The sequence below is a fragment of the Rutilus rutilus genome (assembly GCF_951802725.1).
Source record: "Rutilus rutilus genome assembly, chromosome: 12".
NCBI lineage: Eukaryota > Metazoa > Chordata > Actinopteri > Cypriniformes > Leuciscidae > Rutilus > Rutilus rutilus.
The window spans coordinates 35,908,292-35,933,671 of record NC_140217.1 but is presented as its reverse complement, the minus strand read 5'-3'; the positions used below and the strand labels follow the sequence as shown (position 1 = coordinate 35,933,671).

The window sequence follows — 25,380 nt, the reverse complement described above, 5'->3', positions numbered from 1 at the left end:
CTTTAAATATAAAGTGGCATGCCTGGACGGTCGGGTTATTGTTACCTGAAGTCACCTGCTACTTGAGAGCATCCACTAACTTTTCAATGAAGTGTATTGTAGGGGGGTGGAGTCAGAGGCAGGAGGCGTGGTGTAACTTTAAGATGATGTTGGCTTCTTTATGGTGTATGACACATGCTAGACAGCCTTCTCTGGGGGGGGAAGCCTTGTCCAGTGCTGAGAAACAAACGCATTGTACCTCATTTATAAAACATAAGCCTGCAACTGAGCTTTGGACTACACCTACCAAACTCTGCAGTGGATCTGAGATCTCTTTAGCTTTAATATAATGTCAGCTTCATAATGCAATGTCGGCTAAATTAACTCTTGAAAAACAAATCTGTCAAACTGTCCTCAATTGTGCAGTACTAACAGCTTTTACATAGAATTTGTTTAAATTATGGCAATATATATATGCATTAAATCATGATCCATAAAATGCATGATACTAAACAACAAAATATAAAGATGCATAAACTTCACATTTTTCAACTTGACAGCCATGTGTGGCTTATATTTATGTGAAGATTACATATTAAGTGTTTTTCCTACCCAGAGAAATCTAACAAAATTAAGTGAGGTTAAAATGAAAGCTTATTTAGAAAGGGGGAAAAAATGTGTTAATAAATAAGCTTGCTCTCTATTGAAAATGTTTCTAAACCCAATAAAAAATTTTCCCCTCGCTTTGTGCATAAACCTCACTAAATTTAGTTCACTGGTATTGAAGATTTCATATCTTAAGGTAAGGTAATTTTATCTTCTTTTAAGGATACTGAAAATCAAGCCAAAAAATACAGAGTAAGAAAGTGATTTCTGCAACGCAGCCCATAAGGCTTTTGTATATTTGATTATTATAGAGTAGCATATATTAATTGTCTGATAGATAGATTGTTTAATTTAAAAGCATCTAACGCTATTTTCATGGCAAAAATTTAATTACAAATATACAAATATCATATAAATACAATAAAACCAAGCAAACAAACACAAGTCATATAATACATAAATTAACATATACCTTTTCAGGGATAATCTTACTGAATAAGTCCTTAAGTGAAATAACTTCATAAAAGAGCATTCTGCTTGCATTAAACGCAGGACAGTCCAATAAAATATGTTTAACAGAGAGGGGAATCTTACAAAACAGAGTTACATGCATAGACAATGCATAGAGTTGGGTCTTCAACTTTAAGCAAAAAGGCATGCATGAGTCAAACTTGTATGACCTATATACGATGTCTGGTGAATACCACTTGATCATATCTAGTTTTAAGAGTGATTAAAAGTCTGTTTGAAATTCCCGGATGATTTTCATATAGTTTATTATTCTTGCATGTGTTCCACTCCTCTTGCCACTTATTCAATATACCGATTAATAATAGGTCTGACATGTGAGGGAGGAATTTAAAGGGATACTCCACTTTTTTTGGAAATTGGCTCATTTTACAACTCCCCCAGAGTTAAACGGTTGAGTTTTACCGTTTTCGAATCCATTCAGCCGATCTCCGGGTCTGGGGGTCCCACTTTTAGCATAGCTTAGCATAATGAATTGAACCGGACAAGACCATTAGCATCTCTCTCAAAAAAATGAACAAAGAGTTTCGATATTTTTCCTATTTAAAACTTGACTCTTCTGTAGTTACATCGTGTACTAAGACCGACGGAAAATGAAAAGTTGCGATTTTCTAGGCTGATATGGCTAGGAACTATACTCTCATTCCTGCGTAATAATCAAGAAACTTTGCTGCCGTACCATGGGTGAAGCAGGCGTAATGATATGACGCAGCGCATGCCGCCTGATAATAGGCTACTGAGCTGGGGACTATTATCAGGTGCTGATAATTGATTATTATCGCAGGAATGAGAGTATAGTTCCTAGCCATATCAGCCTAGAAAATCGCAACTTTACATTTTCCGTCGGTCTTAGTACACGATGTAACTACAGAAGAGTCAAGTTTTAAATAGGATATATTTAAATATCGAAACTCTTTGTTCATTTTTTTGAGAGAGATGCTAATGGTCTTGTCCGGTTCAATTCATTATGCTAAGCTATGCTAAAAGTGGGACCCCCAGACCCGGAGATCGGCTGAATGGATTCGAAAACGGTAAAACTCAACTGTTTAACTCTGGGGGAGTTGTAAAATGAGCCTATTTCCAAAAAAAGTGGAGTATCCCTTTAACATTCTTCATTGTCTGAAAAGACCTCAAACTAAAAATGTATATATAGTAGACCTAAAAGCCTGTCGGAAACAAAAACGTTTGGACAATCACATCAGGCAACAATTTTACTGTAATTATACACTACCCTTTGAGTCAGGAGAATTTTGGAGAAGCATTATAGAACTGACACCGTTCCACAGTGGAACCAACTGAGGCTAATCTTCCTCAATTTTAGTGATTGATTAACAACCAAAATGAAACCTGGAAGAGAATGACCTTATTCCCAGCATAGACTTGATTTAATGTCAACAAATGAGCATTTACACAATTACTAAGCAACCCTTTAAACAGCAGCACACACACTTTTGAAGATGTTAAGATTAACCAATAGCCTTCATGGCCTAGGTGACATCAGTTGAAAAAATCATTTCAGAAGAATTGTGCACAGGAACAGTATTGCTCAACAAGCAAGATCACCAAAGGAAAACTAAGCAATAAAACGGTGCAATGGTTACACACTCATTAGCTTTGAATAGCAATGCTTATCAAAGGTTTGGCTGTTGATAAGCAAAGATCAGATATGGCTTATTGTAAAACACAATGTGTCAGGCACTTTGTGAGTGAGCAGTTCATTTCAGAGTTTATTCATAAATAAATAAAAAACACACAAAACTGCAGGTTAACATGAAACTAACAAAAGACGCGACAGGAACCATTAGATTAAACAGTTTAAAGACAAGTATATTGACAACATACTAAATATGTTGGGGAAACCAAATGGCCTTCAGCATTGGACTGGCATTGATATTTAACTCCTACAACTAAGAGCATGTCTAATGCAGGGTATAGACTACACAATATCAGCCCGACCCATTAGACATAGGGTGTAGCATGTTTAATATTTTACGGCGCTCCACAACGAGTTCAGTCACATCTGTGACACTGACCAATAGGAGCAAAGAAGCTCTTCCATACACAGCTTTCAATCATGGCGAAACAAAAGCGAGACAATGTCATTGGTGGAATTATGCCATGAGAGAAGGTTCGTGGAGCCATGGTAACAATACTCCTGCCTGATGTTTCGACGAAGGACTACCACGACGATACGATAAATGTTGGCGAATGATAGTAGAGGCGCTTCCGCAACCCGGTGAGTACTGGAATTAGCATTAAGGCTGATTAAGTTTGCTTGGGTGCAAGTGGCAAAAATGACGTCACTATGCCGTTGACGGAAGTGCGTGTGACCCCATTTTGTGTGGCGGTGTGCACGCCATTTTTTGTGGCGGTGTGCACGCCAATTTTTCACCACTAGGGGTCGCTAACCTCTTTACAATAACAAAGGCGTAGTTTGATGACGCAACATTTGCTAAGAATTATGGATCTTGTCGTCAACGTCAAGCCGACCGATCTAATAATGTTTATGGATGACTGAACACATCGATGCTTTTATCATGACTGTAATATGAAGCAGTTCGGGATTGCTAAGAGACAGCTATCAGCTCCACACGCGACGCGAGTCCCGCGGATATAAAAGGAATATGGACATTTCATTCAACCGAACTACATGCAAGTGCAGAATTACAACTCACAGGTCAGTTTATTAGACAAATTAAACTTGTGAGGTAACGCAGCGCTGTTTCACTTGGTCTAACATTACACTAGCACACTAAACTGCATTTGAATGTGTTGAAATGTATGTGTTTGTTTGTCTGTATGAGACTAGCAGTAAGCTAGATCAACATTAGAATAACATACAGATCATATTCTAACATTTTATCATTGTTGAACTATATAACATTGATTAGTTTTATGTAAATGTTCTCACCTGTTTAATAAAGTACATGTAGGAACGGTCGAAGTCTCGGACGTGGAGCTCTCGTTTATATACTGTCTATGGGAGCTCTAGGCATCTCGAAAACACCGCGCTGATATTGATTCTCGTTTTAGTTCTCCTTTTTTATCCAAAGTCTGCTTGCCATGGTCCATAACGTTTGAACGAAACAACAACAGCGTGCAAATAGACATTGCGAAGTACACAGTTGTCGACGTCTGTCGCTTGGTTACTATCAGAGGGCTCTGGTTGCTATGGCAGTACGAGCGGAAACCAGGGAGAACGCGGATATGACGCCATTGACGGCGACAAAACGGAAATAAAGAAACGGGACGTGTCTTCGAATTAAATTACAAATTTCTCCTGGTTTGAAAGTTGTTGGAAACAGTCGGGATAATGTAAGTACACAACAAAAAAATATATATAACATAGATATAGTGATTTTTGCTATTTTTAAAGCAAAAAAGTTACATATTGTGCCTTTAATAAAAATAAAAATCACGAAATTAAATGAAAATGTTTAGTAAAATTTGAAAATATTTAATTTAATTTAGTTTTAGACATTTTCTCATATCCATATATTTAGTTCTAATGTCACAAGCAATAATCTCAAGGTTAACTGGATTTTACATGATTCTTTTGTAGTGTGGTTTTGGTGAAGTGTACTAAAACAAACGGTCACATGTGTACCTTACTTCTCACTACTGATTCCTGACTCCTGAGTCGCCCCGTCGTTTCAAAGAATAGTACAACGGCGAGCGCATTAAGTATGAACGGCTTGTCCGTTTGGAGAGGTGTGCATGCTGTCAGTGGAGCCAGGCGAAAGTATAAATCAGGCTTAAAGCTAACATGCCGCTTCACATTGTTTGTTTACGCTGTAGGATTACAAATTTAAGAATATGTTTAAGATCTACTGATCCCTACATCCTTACATAACATCACATGAAGAACTAAGGTGAACTACACTGTACTGGGCATTCAAGGTGAACATGATGGCATCAATTTACTGATTAGATTCAATATAGTTTCCATTGAAGGGGTTTTGTCAATCTTTGATCTTCCTACTATACTGAGAGTCAAACTATGTGTGAATGATTACATAGTCTTAGTTCTTGTGACCATGTGATGTTTATGTAATTTGGGGGTGGGTACCATTATCTTCAGTAGGGGTTAATTGCCTCTATTGTCTTTAGATGATTCGATTTAGTGGTCATTTCTAAGGCTGTGTGTAAGGTCAACACTTTTAAGGGCTGTCAGCACCTTTAAGGACTGCCCACTGAATGCCTATAAGATACCATGTAAAGTTCCCTTAGTCAGACTTGATGACTGCAGCAACCGACAGCTCGTGTTCTCAAAGAATCCTGCTGAAGATACAACCAAGTCTCCTGGTCTTCGCTTCTGAGTTTCCTACAACGCTCTTGTTTCCAGTTGCTAGTTCAGCCTTTTTGATGACATTACGCACATCACTAAAGACAGCAAGCGACGTGTAGTCCAGTGTTTCCGCTACATTCGTTCTGCCGTGGTGGTCCGCCACACCAAAAATCATCCCGCCACGGCTGCAGCTTCTCAGTGAGGTCCGATATTGTGCATACTACTGTGTTATTGTTAAGCCCCATTAAAGGCATTAAAGCCCCACACTGTAAAGCACCATAAAGCTTTCATGCACTATATTCCAAGACTTCTAAAGTCATTCGATAGCATAATGTGAGGTAAAAATTCATATTTAAGTCGTTAAGTTAAAGTTAACGGAAACTCATCTCTCCTCAGTCATTCTCCATTCAGCATTCAAACAGCGCGTCGCGTTCGGTTACGACAGTAACACGATGACACTCTCTCCAAGATCAATGTTCCCATTATTATACTTTATTTGTAGATGGTTTGCATAAAATTACTTTATCTCGCTGGAGTTTATTGCGCTTTCTAAATCATATTCCTTTCTCCCGGGTGTCTGTTAGATTACAGCACTGGAGTAGAGAGCACTATGAATTGTTCTTCATGCGCACTGTAACTGAAATGTAAAACTGTTAAAAGAAAAGCCTCAATAAACTGTTGCATAGATATAATACACTAAACTTTTCAATGCGAAGCGCTGCACACTGTGACTTCGCGTTGCTTCAAGTGCATCATTCTACACACTCGCTTTGTAAATCGACCGGGCAAGGGGGCGTGGCCCGTGGGAATACTACTCATTGGCGACGCCCCCTCCCCCTGGGGAAATGGTCCTGCCACCACAGCTGGAAAAAATCCTAGAGGAAACACTGTAGTCTGATGTGTTTATGGTCTATGACACAAAAAGAATTAAGGAGTCAAAATCTTATACTCTGACACTATCATAACAGACAAAAATATTGTGTTGTCTGAACCTGGCATAACATCACCTCACAGGCTCCTGGTGTGAGCAAGCAGTAGGAGAACCACCCTCATTTTTAAAGGGGACATATCATGAAAATCTGACTTTTTCCGTGTTTAAGTGCTATAATAGGGTCTCCTGTGTATCTACCAACCCTGAAAATGTGAAAAGTGGCAAACCAGTAACTTTGTTTCGGTAAGCCTTTCTCTGCAAGCAAGCATGTCAAAAAATAAGCCGATCAGATTTCGCTCCACTTCTGAAGTAGGAAGGGGATCTTAGTATAATATTTCCACCCCTTAATATGCACGTTTCCACCCACGGCGCCGCCGTTTGGTTTTCTCAAGCGACAACAGTGTAACCAGTTCTAACGCAATGGCAAATGTTCGAGCAAAGCATGCAAACTGTTCAGTCGTTGCTGGACAGACGAGCACTGAACACTAGTGGACCAAAAGATGTCACAGCTGTCTTATAAAGAACTCAGGGAGCTGTCAACTTGTGTAAAAGTTACAGTACATGCAAGTCGATGAGATTGATCAATGTAACTCCACAACAACTACATACATGTATCCACTAACCATTCAGAAACATCCAGGTGCACCTAAAAGTTACAATCTGAGTCTCTCTGTAAGGCTGCACTCCGCTACGGGTTATTTCTGAGATTTGACTGAAATTCTTTGCTATTCCCGGAGTATCTGAAGCTCGTGTAAAGGATCGGCCCTCTTCTGAACGGGGGAGGGGAGCAGCCGCTCATTTGCATTTAAAGGGACACACGCAAAAACGGCGCGATTTTGGTCACGCCCAAAAATGACACACACAGACACATTCTGGGGACACGAGATTTATAATACATCGTGTGAAAAGGGGCTTAATATGTCACCTTTAAAGCACTTACTAAACAATGAACTAAAGACATGACATCACAAGCAATAACAACATTAAATAGGTTTACACAATGTTGGTTAACTCCAGACAATTCACAAGGTGTGTCCTGACAGTTTACAAAAAATGTAAATATGCCTGAGGTAGGGTGACTAAAGAAGGAATGCTGTTTCACTGATATTGCAAGTCGATTTGCCAAAACTTTAACTTTTAGGAAATCAGTCGGTGTGATATTATTTTGAAATATCACTTTTTAGCAAATAAAGTTTCAGAGGGAGGCAAACACTCTTTTGCCCATTCCCAGCAAATGCATGAACTAATATGTGTATAGCTTGATTCCCAATACCAGCTGCTTTGGATTAAAGTGTCAAGCCAAATGCATAAATGTAAATGTTAAAGTTGAGCTCAATGCACTTTCACTGAGCTCCTTAAAGGGGTAGTAGTCCACCAGTGATAATCCTGTCATCATTCACTCACCCTTACACCATTCCAATCCAAACCTGTATGACTTTTACTCTAGTATGGGACACAAAAGAAGATTTTAGGAACAAAACAAGATTGGAGCCTGTTGACTAAGGGTGGTCACATGGGAGGTGTCAGTGCCTCCACAGCATTCTCATTGGCTGATTTCTTGCGAACTTTAATAAATAGTATGCTAATGTAAACATACAACAATATAGCATTGGTCTCCTGTCGACAGTAATTAGTGTTCCCAGTCCATGAAATGAACCCTGAAATTATGTAAACATCAAATTTATGAACTTACATTAGACTAAAAGCCCCAAACCTTAAAAGTCTACAACATGGCAAACCTAAATAAGTGTGTTTACGACATAGGCCTAATTATTATCCACAATATATCCATGTCAGGTGGAGTAATAATACAGGTGTCTTTTCAATGGTGCCATTGACTTCCTGACTGGAAGCAGCATGAAGGTAGGTTGTTGTCAGTGTTGCCAGATTTCGCTGGAAAAATATGCGACCTGTTCTGAAAAAAATAAGCCAAAAATAATCGACTTGCCATATAGAAAGAAGTCAAAATAAGCGGCCCAGTTCTTCATGCTAACGAAAGGCACCATTTCTCCTTCTGATCATCTGAGCACGAGGAGAAATGAGCGCTCGCCTTGACAGCTCACTCACAGCGGTCATTCAATCAGAGAAATATAACACTAAACAACGACATACACACTTTGTATGCAAGTAGGCGAAACATTAACAAGCAAATATACGCTGCTGTAAGTAAGACTATAATAAAATCAACAGCCCATCTTTTTAAGCGACTGTATGAGGAAAAGAAAAAAACGCAACGTCGCTAATAATAAGCGAACATGGCAACACTGAACTGCTTCATACTAACCGAATTAACCAGCCCACCAGTAGAGCCTGTATTTTAAGGCCTAAACAGGCTAGCTCGAGCTAACGTGCTAGTCAGTCTTCTGGCAAACCTACTCAGCACTTAATCTACTCCTTGTGAAAGGCGTTTGATGTCATTCTGATTAGTTTGGAGCGATTTTTCATTACGACGCTGCGCCATATTATCACTATTACTACAAGGATTGAGGCCTGTCAGAAACGCCATCTCACCGCCTCTTTCTGCCCTTAACCCCCTAAAAAATGACCCTCCCTCTTTGAGTTGGGCGTTATAGGCGCTCGTCCACGGCTGTGTCAGTCTCTCCACTCACCTCGGAACCTCAGTTCGTGCTGCGGTTCTAGAAGCAGGACCTGCTCTGGCCTGGCCATCTCCCACTGCGCTTGAAACGCGTTCAGACTGGCTGCGCTGACGTCCGCTCGGACTGACGGTGACGGGCTTGACGGTTGAGGCTGTTAGTCGATGAGGACTTCTGTTACATTTATTTGAAATAAAAACTCCACAAGGCAGTGGAAATAGCTCAGTTACCCGATCCACTAGCGACTGTTGTGATGCAGCAGGAAGGGACTGTGTGTGGGGGAGAGAGAGAGAGAAAGAGAGAGAGAGAGAGAGAGGCTGGCCGTGACGTCACTGCCCCTGCAGTACTCAGTAGTGGCGACTGATGTGATTGTGAGGAGAAGGGTGTAGTTAGTAGAATGAGGGAGAAGGGTGTAGTAGAATGAATGAGGGAGGGGGTGGGCTGTCTTTATGGGTCATCTGTCATGAACCATCGTATGAAAATATTACGGTAACTTTGCAGTGTTATATGAACAGTATGTGCATTTGTTATATTAACATCATGCAATGACCACTGAAGAAAATGCTAGCATTTTTATCATTTAAAAAGTTTTTTATGATGTTATAATATATTAGGCCTATATATATATAATTAAAAACTGTTTTTAATTTATACCCTAATATATATATATATATATATATATATATATATATATATATATAGTATTTCATACATTTTTGTAGAATTATTTTATATTCAATGAGCCTTATGTTTAAGAGACATGGAATGTTTGTAGGCTATACCTAAAAAAAAGAATAGAAATACTTTTTATAATTAAAAAGATTTTAATTATATTATTTTATACTTAAACTGTTTAATATATATCCTAATATAATATATAATTCATATATTTTGTATAATTATTTTTAATGACTCATGGCATGGGATATTTGTACACAAAAATAATAAATGGCACTGCAAAACAATTAAAAAGGTAACTAAAATTGTTCATGTTTTTCGTGAACTACCAAATTTTTATATATATATATTTCTGTAAGAAGAGTATTTGGGCTGTGTAGATTTGAGAATGATTTTTTTAAATGGTTAATCATAATGCAAGGATTGAATGAAAAAAAATTAATAAATAATTAGAGGAGAAAATCTAAATCTGTTCTTCAAAAGCAGTATAGTAATCCAGCTGAATATCTAAGAATGAACATGAATTACTTTATCCTCAGCCAAGATTCTAGAATTGTCGTACTTGCATGTGGTTGAGTTAATTTATGCTCAGTTTGGCAGTTGAATACAAGCTCGACTGTTTTACTTTCCTCAGCACAATTAAAAGATCAGCAGGAACCCCCTGCCAAAGGAGACACATACCACAAGTGTCATATGTATATATATAGCCCACGGGCCAGTGCAGGAGAACCTAGCACTGCTGCGAACAGATTCCTAACTAAGAATTAGGAGTAACTTGTCTCCGACCTGAATCAGCAACAGACCAAACAAACCCAATGTGTATGATGATCAAGCATAAAAAAAAATCAAAATGGATTTTGTATAATTTTATTACTAATAAAGAGCTAAACATTTCCCTTTTGCACATTCACAAATGAACAAATAAATGTTATTTTCAAGCCAAAACATGACAAAACAATAAAAGAGACAAGCTAAATGGCAAAAACAATTAATGATTAGGTTAAATTACTTTTGTAAATACTGAATTACAATGGTAAGTGGTAAAGTAACATTGCCTATATCAATTAATTTACAGAATTCATCCAATGTGTGGTATATACAAGGACGTAAAGTACATATTAGAATTTCACAACTTTCTTAGGGCCAGCCCAAGACTGTTGGCTCGGTTCTTCCACCTTAAACACCACTGCAAACCACACCAGACGGCATTTATCCTGTCCCACCGACTCGAGCATGTAGTTCCATTCAAAGGCATTAATGCAAAGCCTGTGCTCCCCAGCAAGAGAACAAGCAATTCAGAAAGTCCTTTCCAATTGGCCAGGAATTCAAGAACTTCAAGAGGACTAAATTAGACATTTGGTCTCACTGTGGATCACAGGCTTTGTACAAGACAAACAAACAGCTGGCTCTACAACATTTAGAGCGAGCGATGCATTTCCATGCATTGAAAAGGCCCTTCAGTGAGTTTAATAATGTGACATTAGTCGAGCTGTTTCCTTCTTTAATTAGTTTGACATGAGAGAAAGAAAATAAAAGAATCAATTTGAATGATTTCCTCTGTGTAAACATCAATAGTGAATGCTTAGGACTGTCATTTTTCAAGTTGTTTCAACTAGGACGAAAGACACACAGGAATTTAGAAAAAGTGCAGTTTTTTTCCCCCAAGTGTTGTTCCAAATATGCCCTTTTTTAATTTAACAAGCAGTCTTCTGAAGGAAAAAATTGTTGTGCTAAAATTCATGGATTAACTACAATTATACTGTAATAAGTCTATAAATCTCTCTGCTATTATTACTGACAGCACATATTTTGGAGGGGGAAAGTATTATTATTGCACTTGTGAATTCCTGAAAACATCATAGCGCGTTGGCAGCACTGCATATAGAATCACAGGATAAAGGACGGGAATTGAAACTCAAGATTGCCCATAATATCCATTCTGATCCACTAAACACATTCTATGACTCCAATATGCCAATAATGCCAAAGCACATGTAATAGTATCCATGATTTTTTTTTTAAGTACCATCAAAAGCCACATACTATAACTTCTAAAAACAACAGAGATGGTGTCACGTGTTATGCTGAAGTGTACATTTAGATGAATCACATTTTAAGTACATAAAACTTTGTCATTGTGGGTATTCAGTTGATAAATCATAACATATTTATTCACAAATGCAAAATTGTAACAAATAATCTTAAATTTTGGCTGAATAAACTTAAATTCATGTGTAGAAAAAGAGCCACTCAACCACATTGTGTTATAACGCTCTTGAACGAATAGTGTTCATTAATCCAAATCTTTTAAAGGTAAGTTTCTCAGACGCCAGAGCTCTTGAGAAAATATTTAGGCTGAAAAATTGAGTGACAGCAAAGAAGAGTTATTTTATTTGGGGTCATTTCAAAGAAGAATATGTGGTATAATTACTTCCCTTTGCTTCTATTTTTTTTTTTTTTTTTTTTTTTCAAAGATGAAGAGATTAGACGTCTTGCTCTTTCTGAAACAAGACTAGTTTCCAGATACGCTCCTTTTTTATCCCTGTCCAGATGGTAAAAGCATGTTGGATGAGCAGGCCAAAAGTTATTCAGTGAAAGAATGAGAAAGATGAAAAATGTTTACGAGACAATTAGGGCATTTGGCAAGACCTCTCAAAATCACTCAATCCAGTAAAAAAAAAAAAAAAAAGTAATGAAAAAGAACAGCAAGGGAGCTGAGGAGACTAACTGCCAACTAACACAAATGGTTAAAATGCAATTTCAGAAACTATTTGGTCATACTGCACACTTCACAAAGTCCTGGACAAAAGCCTAAAGCGCACCGTATACAAGATTCCTGCATTTGGCTCCTTCCCAATAACGTTACAGTTCTGATATGGAAAACATGCGAACAGATGGAATAGTTATCGCATCTAACACTTTGAAACTGCTGGCATTCTAGAAGACTGGCCAACTTTCTCTCAAAGCGTGAGGGTTGAACTTCACTAATGCCCTGATTATGCACTGCAAGCAGTAACAATGGTCAGACACTGTAAAACATAAAAAAAAGTCTATTCCAACTGCTTATTAGTCCAAGAACAGACTGGATCTGAAGCTAGAAATCTGGCAACAGATGATGTGGCAAATTGGAGCAAAAAAACGTGTTACTATTGTTATCTCGACTTGCAAATGGATAAAATATGCAGATGGTTGTGTTGAACTCATGCATCAACATCGCTGACCAATCTGCTACTACATGATCGCTACTATGTCACACATTTTTTTTACAGGATTACAAAATTGCAAAGATTTGGCACATTCTTCATATATAACTTCAAATATAACTTCATTAACTCATCTCAAAATGGCCAAGGCTCAGAAATCTCTTGTTAACGCTTATTATCATTGAACCATAAAATCCCAGAGTTATCTTTATCTGTATTTTTAGTACTACCATTGATTTTTTCCAATTCGAAATATATGAAAGACAGAAGCGCATACAGCTTTATATCCTATGCAACAGGAATACAACACTGATATTTCTATAATCGTAAATATTAAATATGGGTTTGAGTAAATCTCATGTCACATTTTACCCCCAAAATCACAAGAAAAATATAATGAGGTCTATTTTTAGGAGCATTAAAAAAAAATAGTCCTAACAACAGACTTTAAATTGACTTGCAAAATATAATTTAGGATTTTAATTTTTCATTTGATTTGAGTGAAATGTGACCTGGATATTTTTATGACAGGTTTCATGAGATTCGCCCATTTATATATATATATCTTTTTTATCATATATATCAAAGATGTGCAAAAATAGTGAGACAAGAAAGCTGTGTTGCTTGCATTTGGAGTGCTGAAACTCTTCAAATGTACAGACGGACAGACAATAGCTTTACTTGAAAACTTCACAGAGTTTGGCAGAGGTTTTTGCAAGAATGAACGAGAGAGAGAGAGACAGACAGAGAGAGAGAGAGCAAGACAGGACAGTATCTGATCTGTTGATCTGTTTCTTTGCTGTCTGATTTTGGCCAGTAATCTAGAACAGAAATGGATCCCCAAGGACATTTGAGCGGGGGCTGAAGAGCGTCCTTTTTCAAAGAAGTGACCATTGCGTCGGGGATTCAGACAATTAATCTCATTCCACTATTAACAGAACCTCTTATTTGGCTCCAAAAGGAAGTTCCGTAACTTCCCCTGTAACATCACATTCTTCATTTGCTATTCTCCTTGTTTACTAATAGAAAGAAACTGAGGCTGGAGAGGATCTGGCCAAACTGTTTACGACTGCGTCAGCAGCAAGTACGTTCCCTGGTCGACTCTGATGGTTGACGACGAAGCTTGAAGCCCTTGACTGCAGACCCATCTGCATCTATAACTGGGATCCTTTGACCTATAAAGGAAATGAAATAAAAATGAAAAGGAGCATAATGACATGAGCTACGTTTACACCTTTTGTTTCAATCGGAATCAATTCATTCTGATTGATGAATCCGATCTTAGTGTTTACATGAACGCTAAATAAAGTGACCGTGTTAATGTGCGCGTGCTTTAAATCGGAATTGATTTTTTGACACGCTCACACTGCACAAATATAGTTTCCCGCTGTTTGGGCATACTAACAATTCTTCTATATTGCATCTTTGTTTTAAAGAGGAGACTTAGTATTTATCCATTTCGGGTCCTATGAGACGTGAGCACATGAACCGTTGCGCCGTGCTGCTTATTAAGCGGTAAAAACGCACAAGCCGCCTGTGGATGAGAGTCTGAAACAAGGACTGGTGGGACGTTGTCCTGCTCCACTTCAAAGACGATGAGTGGAAGGAGAATTTTAGAATGACACAACAGTCACTATTATGACACTTTATTCAACAACAACAACAGCTCATTCCGTGCATCATACGTCATTACGCCATTTCTACGTCATTGACCATGCGCAGTACTTTCCAGTTTCAGGTTTCAATCCGATTAAGTGTTTACATGTCATCTCAATCGGATTACAAAATGTTTAAACCACCACATACAATCTGAATGAAATTTTAATCGGATTGGCCAATTTATTCATTCTGACTGTGCTACTAGTCCGGGTTATTAGGGTCCATGTAAACGCAGCAATTGACAATAAAAATATGCATGAGAAAAAAAAAGCAAAAATGATTTGCCATTTCAGTGCCTGTACAAAAGTCACAAGCATGGTGTCACGCCTGTTCCTTGACGGGGCAACTGCCAAGATCCATGGTAAAAGATCTGTATCCACTGTAACCCATCCACTGCCCTGGGTCCAAGTGGCGAGAACAAGTATCCACAGAAGCACTATTCTCACCACCATCCGGATCAATTATAGATCATGCATTCATTATCATTTTAATAATAAATGGTGTTGCAATAAACAGCATTTATCAAAACCAAAGCTGCCTGTGATCAAGCTCAATCTAGAGAAGATGATAACATTTAAAATCACAGGGCTCTGTACGAGTGCTTCTAGATTGTTTGTTAAATTGGCCTTGTTAATGACACAATGCACTGATAATGACTAGTTAATATTATACTCACTTATTTGAATGAAGACTTCATTGATGTTAATTGCATTTTTGGCACTGGTTTCAACAAATATGGCATGAATGGAGTCAGCATAGTCCTTGGCATCTTTCTCTGAAACCTCTCTGGAAAACAAAAGGACAAAGCAACAGAAAATGGGTGAAATAAGAGAGTGGACTAACAAATGTGAGTAATAGTGCAGTAGCAATAGCAGTAATACCACACTAATAGGTAATCAGTTTCATAAATGAAGAATTCTGATATTTTCAAAACTCTCAAAAAGTGTAGCATGTTATTACTATTATTATTATTGATATTTGTGACTAGATGGATTTAATCAGATACCGTGGTTGAGTGAGAGATTATCTGAGAGGGATGAACCTTGTAAAGCTCGTGTATTTATTTTTGTGTGATGGTGGTGTATAACTAGCACAGGGCAGCATGTTGGAGGTAAACTTTTGTGTGCTGCTGGTTCTCTGTGCACCTGTCACCTGATCACAGGTGCTGATCAGATTGCACCCGTGCTACACATATCAGGCCGGTCACACTGACAATGGATCAATTTTCCATTGACGCTTTGCTCTCTTAGATTAACCGCCAAGGCAGTGATGTTTTCTTTAAACATTTCGATCAACTAGATTTTTGTTGCTTGTGGGTGGTTGCATACTAGCCCTATAGATATACAGACCCTTTCCAAAAAATTTGAATATCATGGAAAAGTTTATTTATTTCCATAATTCCATTCAAACCGTTAAACTTCCATAGATTATAGATTCAGGGCCCACAACTTAAACGATTTCAAGTATTTAGTTGTTTATTTGTACATAATTTGGGCTTCCAGCTCATAAAACCCACGAAAACAGGATTTCAAATTTTTTTGAATATTACATGAAATCACACAGTAATTACACAGTGATACCATGGTCATTGAACCAGGTTTTGGTTCTTTTGGCAGTGTGGGCAGGTGCAAATCCTGCTGGAAAATGAAGGAAGCATGAAGCACAGTGGACCAAAGTCCTCTTTTCTGATGAGAGCAAATCTCATTTGGAAACCAAGGTCCCAGAGTCTGGAGGAAGAATGGAGAGGCACACAATCCAAGATGCTTGAAGTCCAGTGTGAAGTTTCCACAGTCTGTGTTGGTCATCGGCTGGTGTTGGTCCACTGTGCTGTCCACTCAACGCAGCCGTCTACCAGGACATTTTCAGAGCACTTCATGCTTCCTTCAGCAGACAAGCTTTATGGAGATGCTGACTTCATTTTCCAGCAGGATTTGCACCTGCCCACACTGCCAAAATAACCCAAACCTGGTTCAATGACCATGGTATCACTGTGTAATTACTGTGTGATTTCATGTAATATTCAAGTTTTTTGAAATCCTGTTTTCGTGGGTTTTATGAGCTGGAAGCCCAAATTATGTACAAATAAACAACTAAATACTTGAAATCGTTTAAGTTGTGGGCCCTGAATCTATAATCTATGGAAGTTTAACGTTTTGAATGGAATTATGGAAATAAATCAACTTTTCCATGATATTCTAATTTTTTGGAAAGGGTCTGTATGTGGTGAAAGCGAAAGACTATGGGAAATGAAAAATCGCACATCCAATAAAATATCTAACCCCAGGTATGAGTAAAAGAAATGCTTTTAGTTTATGCTTTTAATTAATATAATTTGAAATACTATTAAGATCTACAAGTAGGGGTAATGTTATCAGTAAGTACATTTCCATGATGACAGTGTTTGAAAGCAAGTTTTTGTTCTACATTTGGAGCAAACCTCTTCAACTTGAAGCAAAAAATATGTAAAGAAACAATGACGGCTGTGCATCACCGAGAACAGCACCAGTTGTGCTAGAAAAAGAAATATCTAATCTTTATGTGCCAGACAGAACAATTGCAAGAATTTTCCCTGATATTTATTGCCTGAATGGCTTGCGGTGCGAACGCTGTTCCTCAGATTCAATGTCTCGGTCTTTATGGTTTCGAGAAGTAAAATACAACCACAATGACAGCTGACTAACACTGCCAAAGAAAGCAATGGTGAACCAAGACATATCATTGGACCTGTGGGAAGAGTGAAGCAATTTAAAGTGGAAAGATAAATTACAGACCGCTGAAGAGTGGATTTCTTTTTCATCACAAGTTATGCTTATGGTAACGGTACGTGTGCGATCTTGTTTTCAATGAGTCGAGACAAGTTGACAGCAAAAATGTGGGTCTTTTCCCGACGTCAAATTGAGTTGACAGCCATTGCGGGTGCATCCCTTCAAGTTGAATAGAGATGACAGGATGTGAAGTCTTTTGTGGCAAGGACGCTGGAATTCACCTGGCATCAGATAGATCGCATTTGTTGCCAGCGATAGCCACCACTATGTTGGGTGGTCCGTGCTGGCGAAGCTCCTTCACCCAGTTCTTCAACGTCTGGAATGATTCCTAAGTGTGAGATGAAGAGATCTTCAAGACAAGCAATGACAAGCAAACTTTTATGTCATCTACTGCCCCTCATGTTGCTCGAAACCTGTGTGGTCACATTTATTCAGTTGAAAACAAAAAGAGCCACCTAGCAGACTGTCTTCCATTCACTGAAAATGAATGGAAGCACAAAAGAACACAATACAAGTAGTCTATATGACCTGTGCACTAAGTCTTCTAAAGCCATTCGATAGCTTTGTGTGAGGAACAGACTGACATTTAACCCGCTACTCACTGAAAGTCTTACCTCAGCCCATAACTCCTTTAATGTTCCATGGGAAAAAAAGATCTTACGTAGTTCGAGTGACATGAATTTGAGTAGATGATGACAGGACTTTCATTTTTGGGTGAACTATGCCTTTAATAGCTTTACCAGCAGAGAGATTTGTGTAGTAATAATGAAGAAATGTGTCATTACCTCTTTAGTGATGTCATACACAATGATAGCTGCAGCAGAGCCCCTGTAGTACATGGGAGCCAGGGCACGAAACTAAGAGCGAAACAGATAACATGCAGATGTTAGAGAAAAATCATGTCCGAAACTTTTAAAAAAGGGAAAAAATAAAGACTTAGTCATCACTGATAACAACCCAACATCCCTTCTTAGGGGCCGCGCGGCCAATCTCAACCTGCATATGCTTATTTTCAGAGCTTTAAAAGAATTTGTACGCTTTGGCGGAGGTCTCCTTCGAGTTTCGTGCTGAATTAAAAGGATTGCTCAAACACACACACACAAAAAACGCATGTTATTTCAACTTGTTCCTTTCAAACAGTACAAACAGGCAGCGGTTAGGGAAACCCATGGTGAAAAACCCTAGAAGTGAGCCACCGTTAAAACCTAAAGGAGAATTGTGTTTCAGACGGACAAGCCAAGGGAGCTTGAGTACAGGAACTGCAAGGAAAGGCATATCAACACATGTGGGAGCCATCAGGGGAAAGATGAGCGCAACGTGTCAGAAGTTGTTAGCGTTTAATCATTATAAAATAGCAGAGTTGGTTTGTTTGACCCCGGTCATCAAAAATAGACAAAAAAAGCCTGATTAATAAAAACAAGCTGGATCCAGTATGCCATTCCACTGAAAAAAAAAAAGACCTAAAAGAGGGGAAAAGTGCATTATAAAAATGAATGATTAAGAGAGAGGGTAGAGAGAGAAGACATGATGAGAAACCCTGACAGGTTTGGTTTTTTAACATACTTTCTAAAGTTTAGGCGTGAGCTAGCTTGTGAAATAATCTTATTTATTAAGTATTTGTAGGCAAATTTACAGTTTTGGTTATAAGCTGCAAACATGTTTGTGCTCATTAACAGCATGAGCTGCTAACAATTTACCATCAATAAAAGTGAATACAGCGAAATGCATAATTGTACATAAATTGTAAATAATATACAGAGGACCCAAAACCACTTGGACCCTAAAGCTTGAGGTGCTCAACTGGTTTTGCTGATCAATGAATCAGTACTAACTAGTGAGATCAATTATTTAACAATTATTTATAAAACTATACTCTACAAATTAATTTATACAAAGTTTATTATTTAATTTATTACAATGCTGAATACAAATTGGATTTTAGTTAAGACAACAGGTCAGAGCAATGCTTAATCCATCTTTTTTTGCCAATAAAATTAGTAAATCAAGTTTGACTGACACATTTATAGCTGTTTTTGGCTGAGTTTGCTGCACAAGGAAGAGGAAACGCTTCAGTTTAGCTTTTGACTAAAATTGCAGGATGTCTCCTTAGACATATCCCAGGATTCCAGACCGTGTGGTCCCTCTCCAACTCTCCTCCTGCATTTTCTCTCATCCAACTTCCTCCAGTCACTCACTACCTCTTCAAATGTATCTTGCCGTTAAGTCGACTATTCAATTTTACAGACCTCGTGAAATCACTTTACAAGCTATAATATGGAATTTCTTTTCGCCCATTTTAAATTCAACTGTTCAAAGTTTGGGGTCGATAAGATTCTTTAATGTTCTTAAAATAAGTTTCTTATGCTTACCAAGGCTGCATTTATTTGATAAAAAATACAGTACTTTTAATGGGTCTCATTCATGAAACACGAGCAGAACGAATTTTTGTGTAAATCGTGTGTAAAGTGGTTCTGGCGTAAATTTTCGGATTCATTAAAATGTTCGTATTTTCCAAATGTTAGTTGTTACGAAAGAAATCTACACCTGCTCCCAGCCACGCGTAAATAGTGCGTTTAACATCCGAACGTTTTGCTCATTAATAAGGCTGCATTTTAATTCACCTTAATCGGGTACATATTTACACAGCATTTTGAAAAAATATTATATATAGTAATTACATACGGTTTTTCTTTTTACTTTTATCACGAGAGCCAGTAATAGCATCTGCAGTGCAAATGGAACACAAGTCCGCAAGTCTTTTTTTTATTTATTTTTTTATATTCAAGCTGTTTATTCTTTTTTTTTTTTTTTACAATTCCGCAAGTCACAAGTGTTGCAGCCAAGCTTCATGTCGAACCATTTTCTTTTCACTTCTGGGACTGTTCGATTAACAGATGAAACTCCATTAACTGCATCTGTAATATGCTGCCAAAAATCCTTTTTTATAGGACCTGATACGCCACTATGTACGCTTGAAAATAAAATGTGGCGTTTTGAATGAACTTCTGATAATAAAACTTCAACTTCTGCATCTGAGAAATTTCTCTTCTTCATTCGCTTTTGAGAAGACAATGTTGAAATCCTTCGTTTGGTGTCATAATTATGATGCCCATATATAGTTGTCAGTCGGTTTTAATGGGCGGGATTTATGGTAATTGAGAATGAGCGTGCACGCGCGTCCCATTTACTACTGATTGGAATTCATTAACACACACACACATTTCACTATCAAATCTGACGTTTACGAAGTATTTGTGAATCAGGAGAAGAATTTTCGGGAATGTCTATTTACGCGCAAATCACTCACATATTTACTCGTATATTTACGAATGTTTCATGAATGAGACCCAGTGTGTTTTAAAATGTAATTTATTCCTGTGATGGCAAAGCTGAATTTTCAGCATCTTTACACCAGTCTTCAGTCACATGATCCTTCAGAAATCATTCTAACATCCTGATTTGGTGCTCAAGGAACATTTATTCTAATTATTTATTTGAAATACATTTTTTGTAATAATGTAAAAGTCACCTCCAAAGCCACTAAATCAAAACAAGCACAAAACAAGCCATGTTTCTACAATGCTGTTCTAAAAAGCAATGTGCCAGATAATTATCTAATCAAGAGCTTGACAGCCAGTGAAAAGCCCGATCACAGCTCCCGGCGGAGTAAGGAAACTGTGGACAGAACTGTCTTCTCTTCACACAAAAAACACAATAGAGCTTGAAGTTAGAAAAGAAAGAAGAAAGAGCCCTTCCAATAAGAGGGAGGAAGGAAGAGAGACAGATTGTGGCTTCAGTTGTTTTTCTCAAACTCTTATCTCTGACGAGGCCTAACATTTCATCCCACCAGGCTCTGGAGCATCCCGAAACAAAGAAAAGCAAAGAAAACTTGACCTCTTTAACCACTCATAGGCCACGATGATGAACTTGCACCATCTTTACCGGTGGGAATGCATCAAAGCGCTAAACAGGTCCAGATGAGGGTAAAGAGGCTCGATAAGTCAGACTTTCCCATATGCTCAGACCTTCATATGCAATGGGAGCCAAATATCTAAGACACGTTTATTTTTTTGTTATAAATTATAATATCAGCAAAACAATATGAGTGAAGATTGGAAATATGTGGCCTGAACAAAGAACTGAACGTGACAAACCCCACACATTTGTTACATTTAACCAAGAAAGTAGTGCAGAATATATAGCGCAAACCTTGCATGATTCATTTCAAAACTCTTCTCCCATAAATGTTGCATCAGAAAGGGAAACTTCGAAAAAATGCATATGCAATAAGTTCAGCTTGCAAAAAATAACCCTGTATACGCCTTCTCAGCACAATTTTTTCACTGCGTGTCTTTTAGTAAATCCTGACAGTAGTTCTTTAACAGAGGGCTTGCACTTGCGCAAGCTGTTAGTAAATCTGGCCTATGGTATGATACTATTTTTTTCTAACAGCTTGTGTGGGCCGCTTGGCATTCTACATTTAGCTTCACATAACATCACAGACAAACATGAGAGGAGATCATATTCCAAACAGCCTCAAGACTGCCGTTAAGTTGTGAGCGGTGATAAACATCTCAAAATATGAGATGTCATCCGTACTCTTCAGCTGTCTCTCCTAACGTAGAACGTTTTGGGGGAGAAGAGTGTATCTAGCAATATGAAGAAAACCAGCCCCTTTCAAAATGACATTAAACTCTCTCTCGCGCAAATGTATGCCTGCATAATAGTAAGAGAATGCATGCAATACTGCCCTCTGCCTGAACTATAAAGACACTGCAAAAACAAAAAGTGAAACAGCTTGTTTGTCATCCAAGTGTGTGTGTGTGTGTAGTGATTGTTGCTATGTTTACCCTTTCTTGTCCTGCTGTGTCCCATATCAGGAATTTGTGAAGCTCATTTTGGTACTGCACAGTCTTTGTCATAAACGATGCCCTGAAAATAAAATGCACATGATCAATAATAATTTTAAGCACACACCATACAAATAGGTCTGCATGGAATCTGAGATCTCATGTATTAAATATTTTTGGCAATGCATTTAGCTGCCAATAAGACTCCAAGCTTTGTTTAATATATATTTTTTACAATATAAGAAAATGTGTGTCATGTGGACCTACTTATAGACATCTTTAGAAAGTTTACAAGCGTCTTGCCAGGTGCAGATACACACAAATTGTTTTATGTTCTTTATATGTGTTGTTATGCCCCTATTAACTTAAAAATCTGCTTTTCTGTTATGCATTGAAACATCAACTAGAATCGGTTAAAATAACAATATGCAACCATATTTTTTAATATTTTTAATATTAATATTTTTTTTAATTGACACAAATTTCACGATTTGATTCTATTTTGATTCACAAGCTTGCAATTCAATAAGATTTAATATTGATTAATTGGGGCCTATCAGGTACAAATTCAGGTACAGGTACAAACTTCCTCAAGAATAAAATATCTCTCAATTAATGCAGTAAACTATACAGGGAACCCTAGTTGGTGTATCCCTTTATTAAAGGCTGAAATAAAATGATTTGAAGGCTAAATTACACATACATTGAAATTACACATATAGCCTAAAGAAGCTTTTATAATAATAACATTATAATACATTTCTAATGATGTTTTTAAAAATATATAAACATTTAAATGGTGGCTGTCATAAAAACATGACATTCATTAAATATTACATTATAACATTCATTAAATATTGAAGAACAAGTTAAGTTAAAAGTACAATGAATATGCAATATGGTGCATATTTAACAAAATGCTCCTCTCTAGAGTTATTTTTCTAGCTTACCATAATGAGTTTTTGGACACTGAATGGCTTTCTGAGGTAAACGTAACATTACGCGATGTATTGTTTACAAGCTGTTTAATTGACGTCTTTCCGCGGTTGAAACACTGATTGATTGAGCGACTACATGTGTGACATGATACAGATTTCGGTAAGTTGTACTGTATCTTTCAACATACCTTCTGATGTTCATTCATGTTTATTTCTTGCTATAACTAGTTTTAGCTTTGCGCTGCTGCTTCGCTTTAACTGAAGGCGCTAGCAATCTGTCATGCCACATTAAAGAGCGCCAAAAACGGTATTTATTGTTTAAATTTCGTAATATATTTGACAGAATTAGAAAGCTGAGACTCCTATCAGAAGTAACGAAGCACAAAGCTTATTATAATTTATTGGATGGAAAGCACACTACAAAACTCATTCATCATTTACTCATTCACAGAATTCATTCATCGTTTGAAAACAACATAGACTGAAAAATCGGTTCTTCAAAATGATAATGCATTAAAATCGAGAATCGAAAATTAACCCAGCCCTATTTTTTGTCTATTAAAACTGTGTGTTTTGGATACACAGTAGTTGAATTATAGCTGCATAATTTCCAGCTATTCTTGAAATTAGAAAACTAAAGTTTAGGAACTTTAGAAAAGCATGATTTCCCTTTTAGCAATATTACCATTGTCTGTGGGCTAGCAGGGAACTGACTAGCTCAGAAATGACTGGCCTGACTGGGAGAGCAGAAAAATCTTTATAGTTGAGCCCTGAAATGTGTGTCAATTGAATTTAGACTTATGCAACTGAATTAAAAGGGGTCACATGTTAAATCTTTAACACACTGTGATGCAACTTGCATTACACAATCAATGCTGAATATTAAATCACTTGAAGGAAAGACAATCTGTATTCTCAGCACCAACAGGGAAGTCCCAGATGCTGGTTAACAGATCTTGTTTTCTTATTTAAGAGATTGAATTATTATCGTAACATTGTTAAAGCAAATAATCCATCAAGGTTTTTTTTTTTTCTTTTTTAAATACAATGCTTTCTGACTCTAATCCAGAGGACATTTCAACACACTAAGTATCAATTTGTTTTGCCAGAAACATCTTCCATTTCAGTGCATGTCACGGCTTGCTGTGTTTGCTATGTGGAAATCCTTCAAAACGTGCAGGTTTTTTCTTATTTTACAGTGCATCACAGTCAGCTTGACCTCCCAGTAAGCATGTTTTGCAGTAAACTTACCCAATTGTGGGATTAATGTTGGGATCAAAACTATCCTCCACAAACCTCCACACGATACTTGACTTTCCAACTCCTGTATCCTAGGAGACAAGATAAAAATCACATATAACGTTATATATATTATTAAACACATAATTCACTTTTGATGCAGTTTCCCATACTAAAAAATGCAATTAAAAATGTAGATATTTGTTTTTTGTCAAATGTTCTGATAATATTACATGGTTTGAATATAATAAAACAATCAATATAATTAGATTTTTTACTTTTATATGAAGTGTAGAATATCACACTGCCAGATTCTGCTTGGCATGTCATGTTAACTACCCGTTTACAAATCACATGACTAATAGGGCACATTTATTGTCAATATATGAGTAAATATAGTTAATAGTACAAACATTCTCAAATGAAATCCTTGAGCAGTAAATACACTCTATATGTATCCACTGAACATTTTTTTTTAAACTCTCTAGACATTTATCGTCCACTTATGAATGGGTGGTTAAATACGTCATCATTCCACAAATGTTACTGTATTACTTAAGAAATCCCCACAGCTTGCACAACAGGTAAAACCACTGACACACTTTATTGCAAGTTATAACATACAATAACACAGTTAAGATCGATCATCAAAAGAGAAATAAAAACATAAAATATTGCACCAAAACTGCAATCCATAATAGCAACGTCGAGTCGTAAAAAGTGAATATAAATCTTACCCCAAGAAGGCATACTTTCAACTCTCTTAGCGACATGATGACCTCCAAACTAATGAAAACTTCCCAATCATTCCAAATAGTTTCATAAACCTGATCAGCAACTATTTCTTTTTGACGTAAGAAAAAAAACACACACAGTCTCTATCTATACACTAGTGTCGGATACCCACTGCTTTATGATGGTATAAGAAGGCGACGTGGAAAACTGACATAACGCGTAAAGCTTCTTATAATATGAGGACTGAAATGGTATATTAATGATCGATTAGTTGCGATAATAGCTGCTCGCTGATCGCCATCTTGAACTCCGGTTGACGAGTCTAGTTATGAGAAGTCATTCCCGCGAATCGGTTCTTTCGAACAGTTCGTTTCATTGAACCGTTCA

At 37.4% G+C, this 25,380-nt stretch overlaps 2 protein-coding genes across 3 annotated transcripts in view; both read right to left on the bottom strand.

The window, feature by feature from the left end:
* Positions 1–9,284, bottom strand: part of vapb (VAMP (vesicle-associated membrane protein)-associated protein B and C) — a 28,008-nt gene extending 18,724 nt beyond the window's left edge. The window contains exon 1 of one of the 2 annotated variants that reach the window (XM_084425265.1): positions 8,942–9,284. In XM_084425265.1, coding sequence (XP_084281391.1) covers positions 8,942–8,999 — 58 coding nt within the window. In that variant the 5' untranslated portion in view covers positions 9,000–9,284. The remainder of the gene's footprint in view (positions 1–8,941) is intronic. The other variant, XM_084425266.1, reaches the window with a different exon arrangement.
* A 1,171-nt stretch (positions 9,285–10,455) lies between these two features.
* Positions 10,456–25,341, bottom strand: rab22a (RAB22A, member RAS oncogene family). Its single transcript, XM_084425062.1, has 7 exons — positions 24,996–25,341; positions 24,271–24,350; positions 22,082–22,163; positions 18,017–18,088; positions 17,453–17,559; positions 15,143–15,252; positions 10,456–13,982 (listed from the first exon to the last, which is right to left on the bottom strand). The coding sequence occupies exons 1-7, from the start codon at positions 25,029–25,031 to the stop codon at positions 13,882–13,884; spliced, it is 588 nt and encodes a 195-aa protein (XP_084281188.1). The 5' UTR covers positions 25,032–25,341; the 3' UTR covers positions 10,456–13,881.
* Positions 25,342–25,380: the final 39 nt, after the last annotated feature.

What these genes read in the sequence shown, in the direction of transcription:
- rab22a (XM_084425062.1), bottom strand. Translation starts at nt 25,031, where the DNA reads ATGTCGCTAAGAGAGTTGAAAGTATGCCTTCTTGGG. An exon ending in ACACAGCAGGACAAGAAAGG is followed by an intron (nt 18,089 to 22,081) that starts GTAAACATAGCA and finishes TTTCGCTCTTAG; the next exon opens with TTTCGTGCCCTGGCTCCCAT. An exon ending in TGAAGTCTTCATTCAAATAA is followed by an intron (nt 13,983 to 15,142) that starts GTGAGTATAATA and finishes TTTCCTTTATAG; the next exon opens with GTCAAAGGATCCCAGTTATA.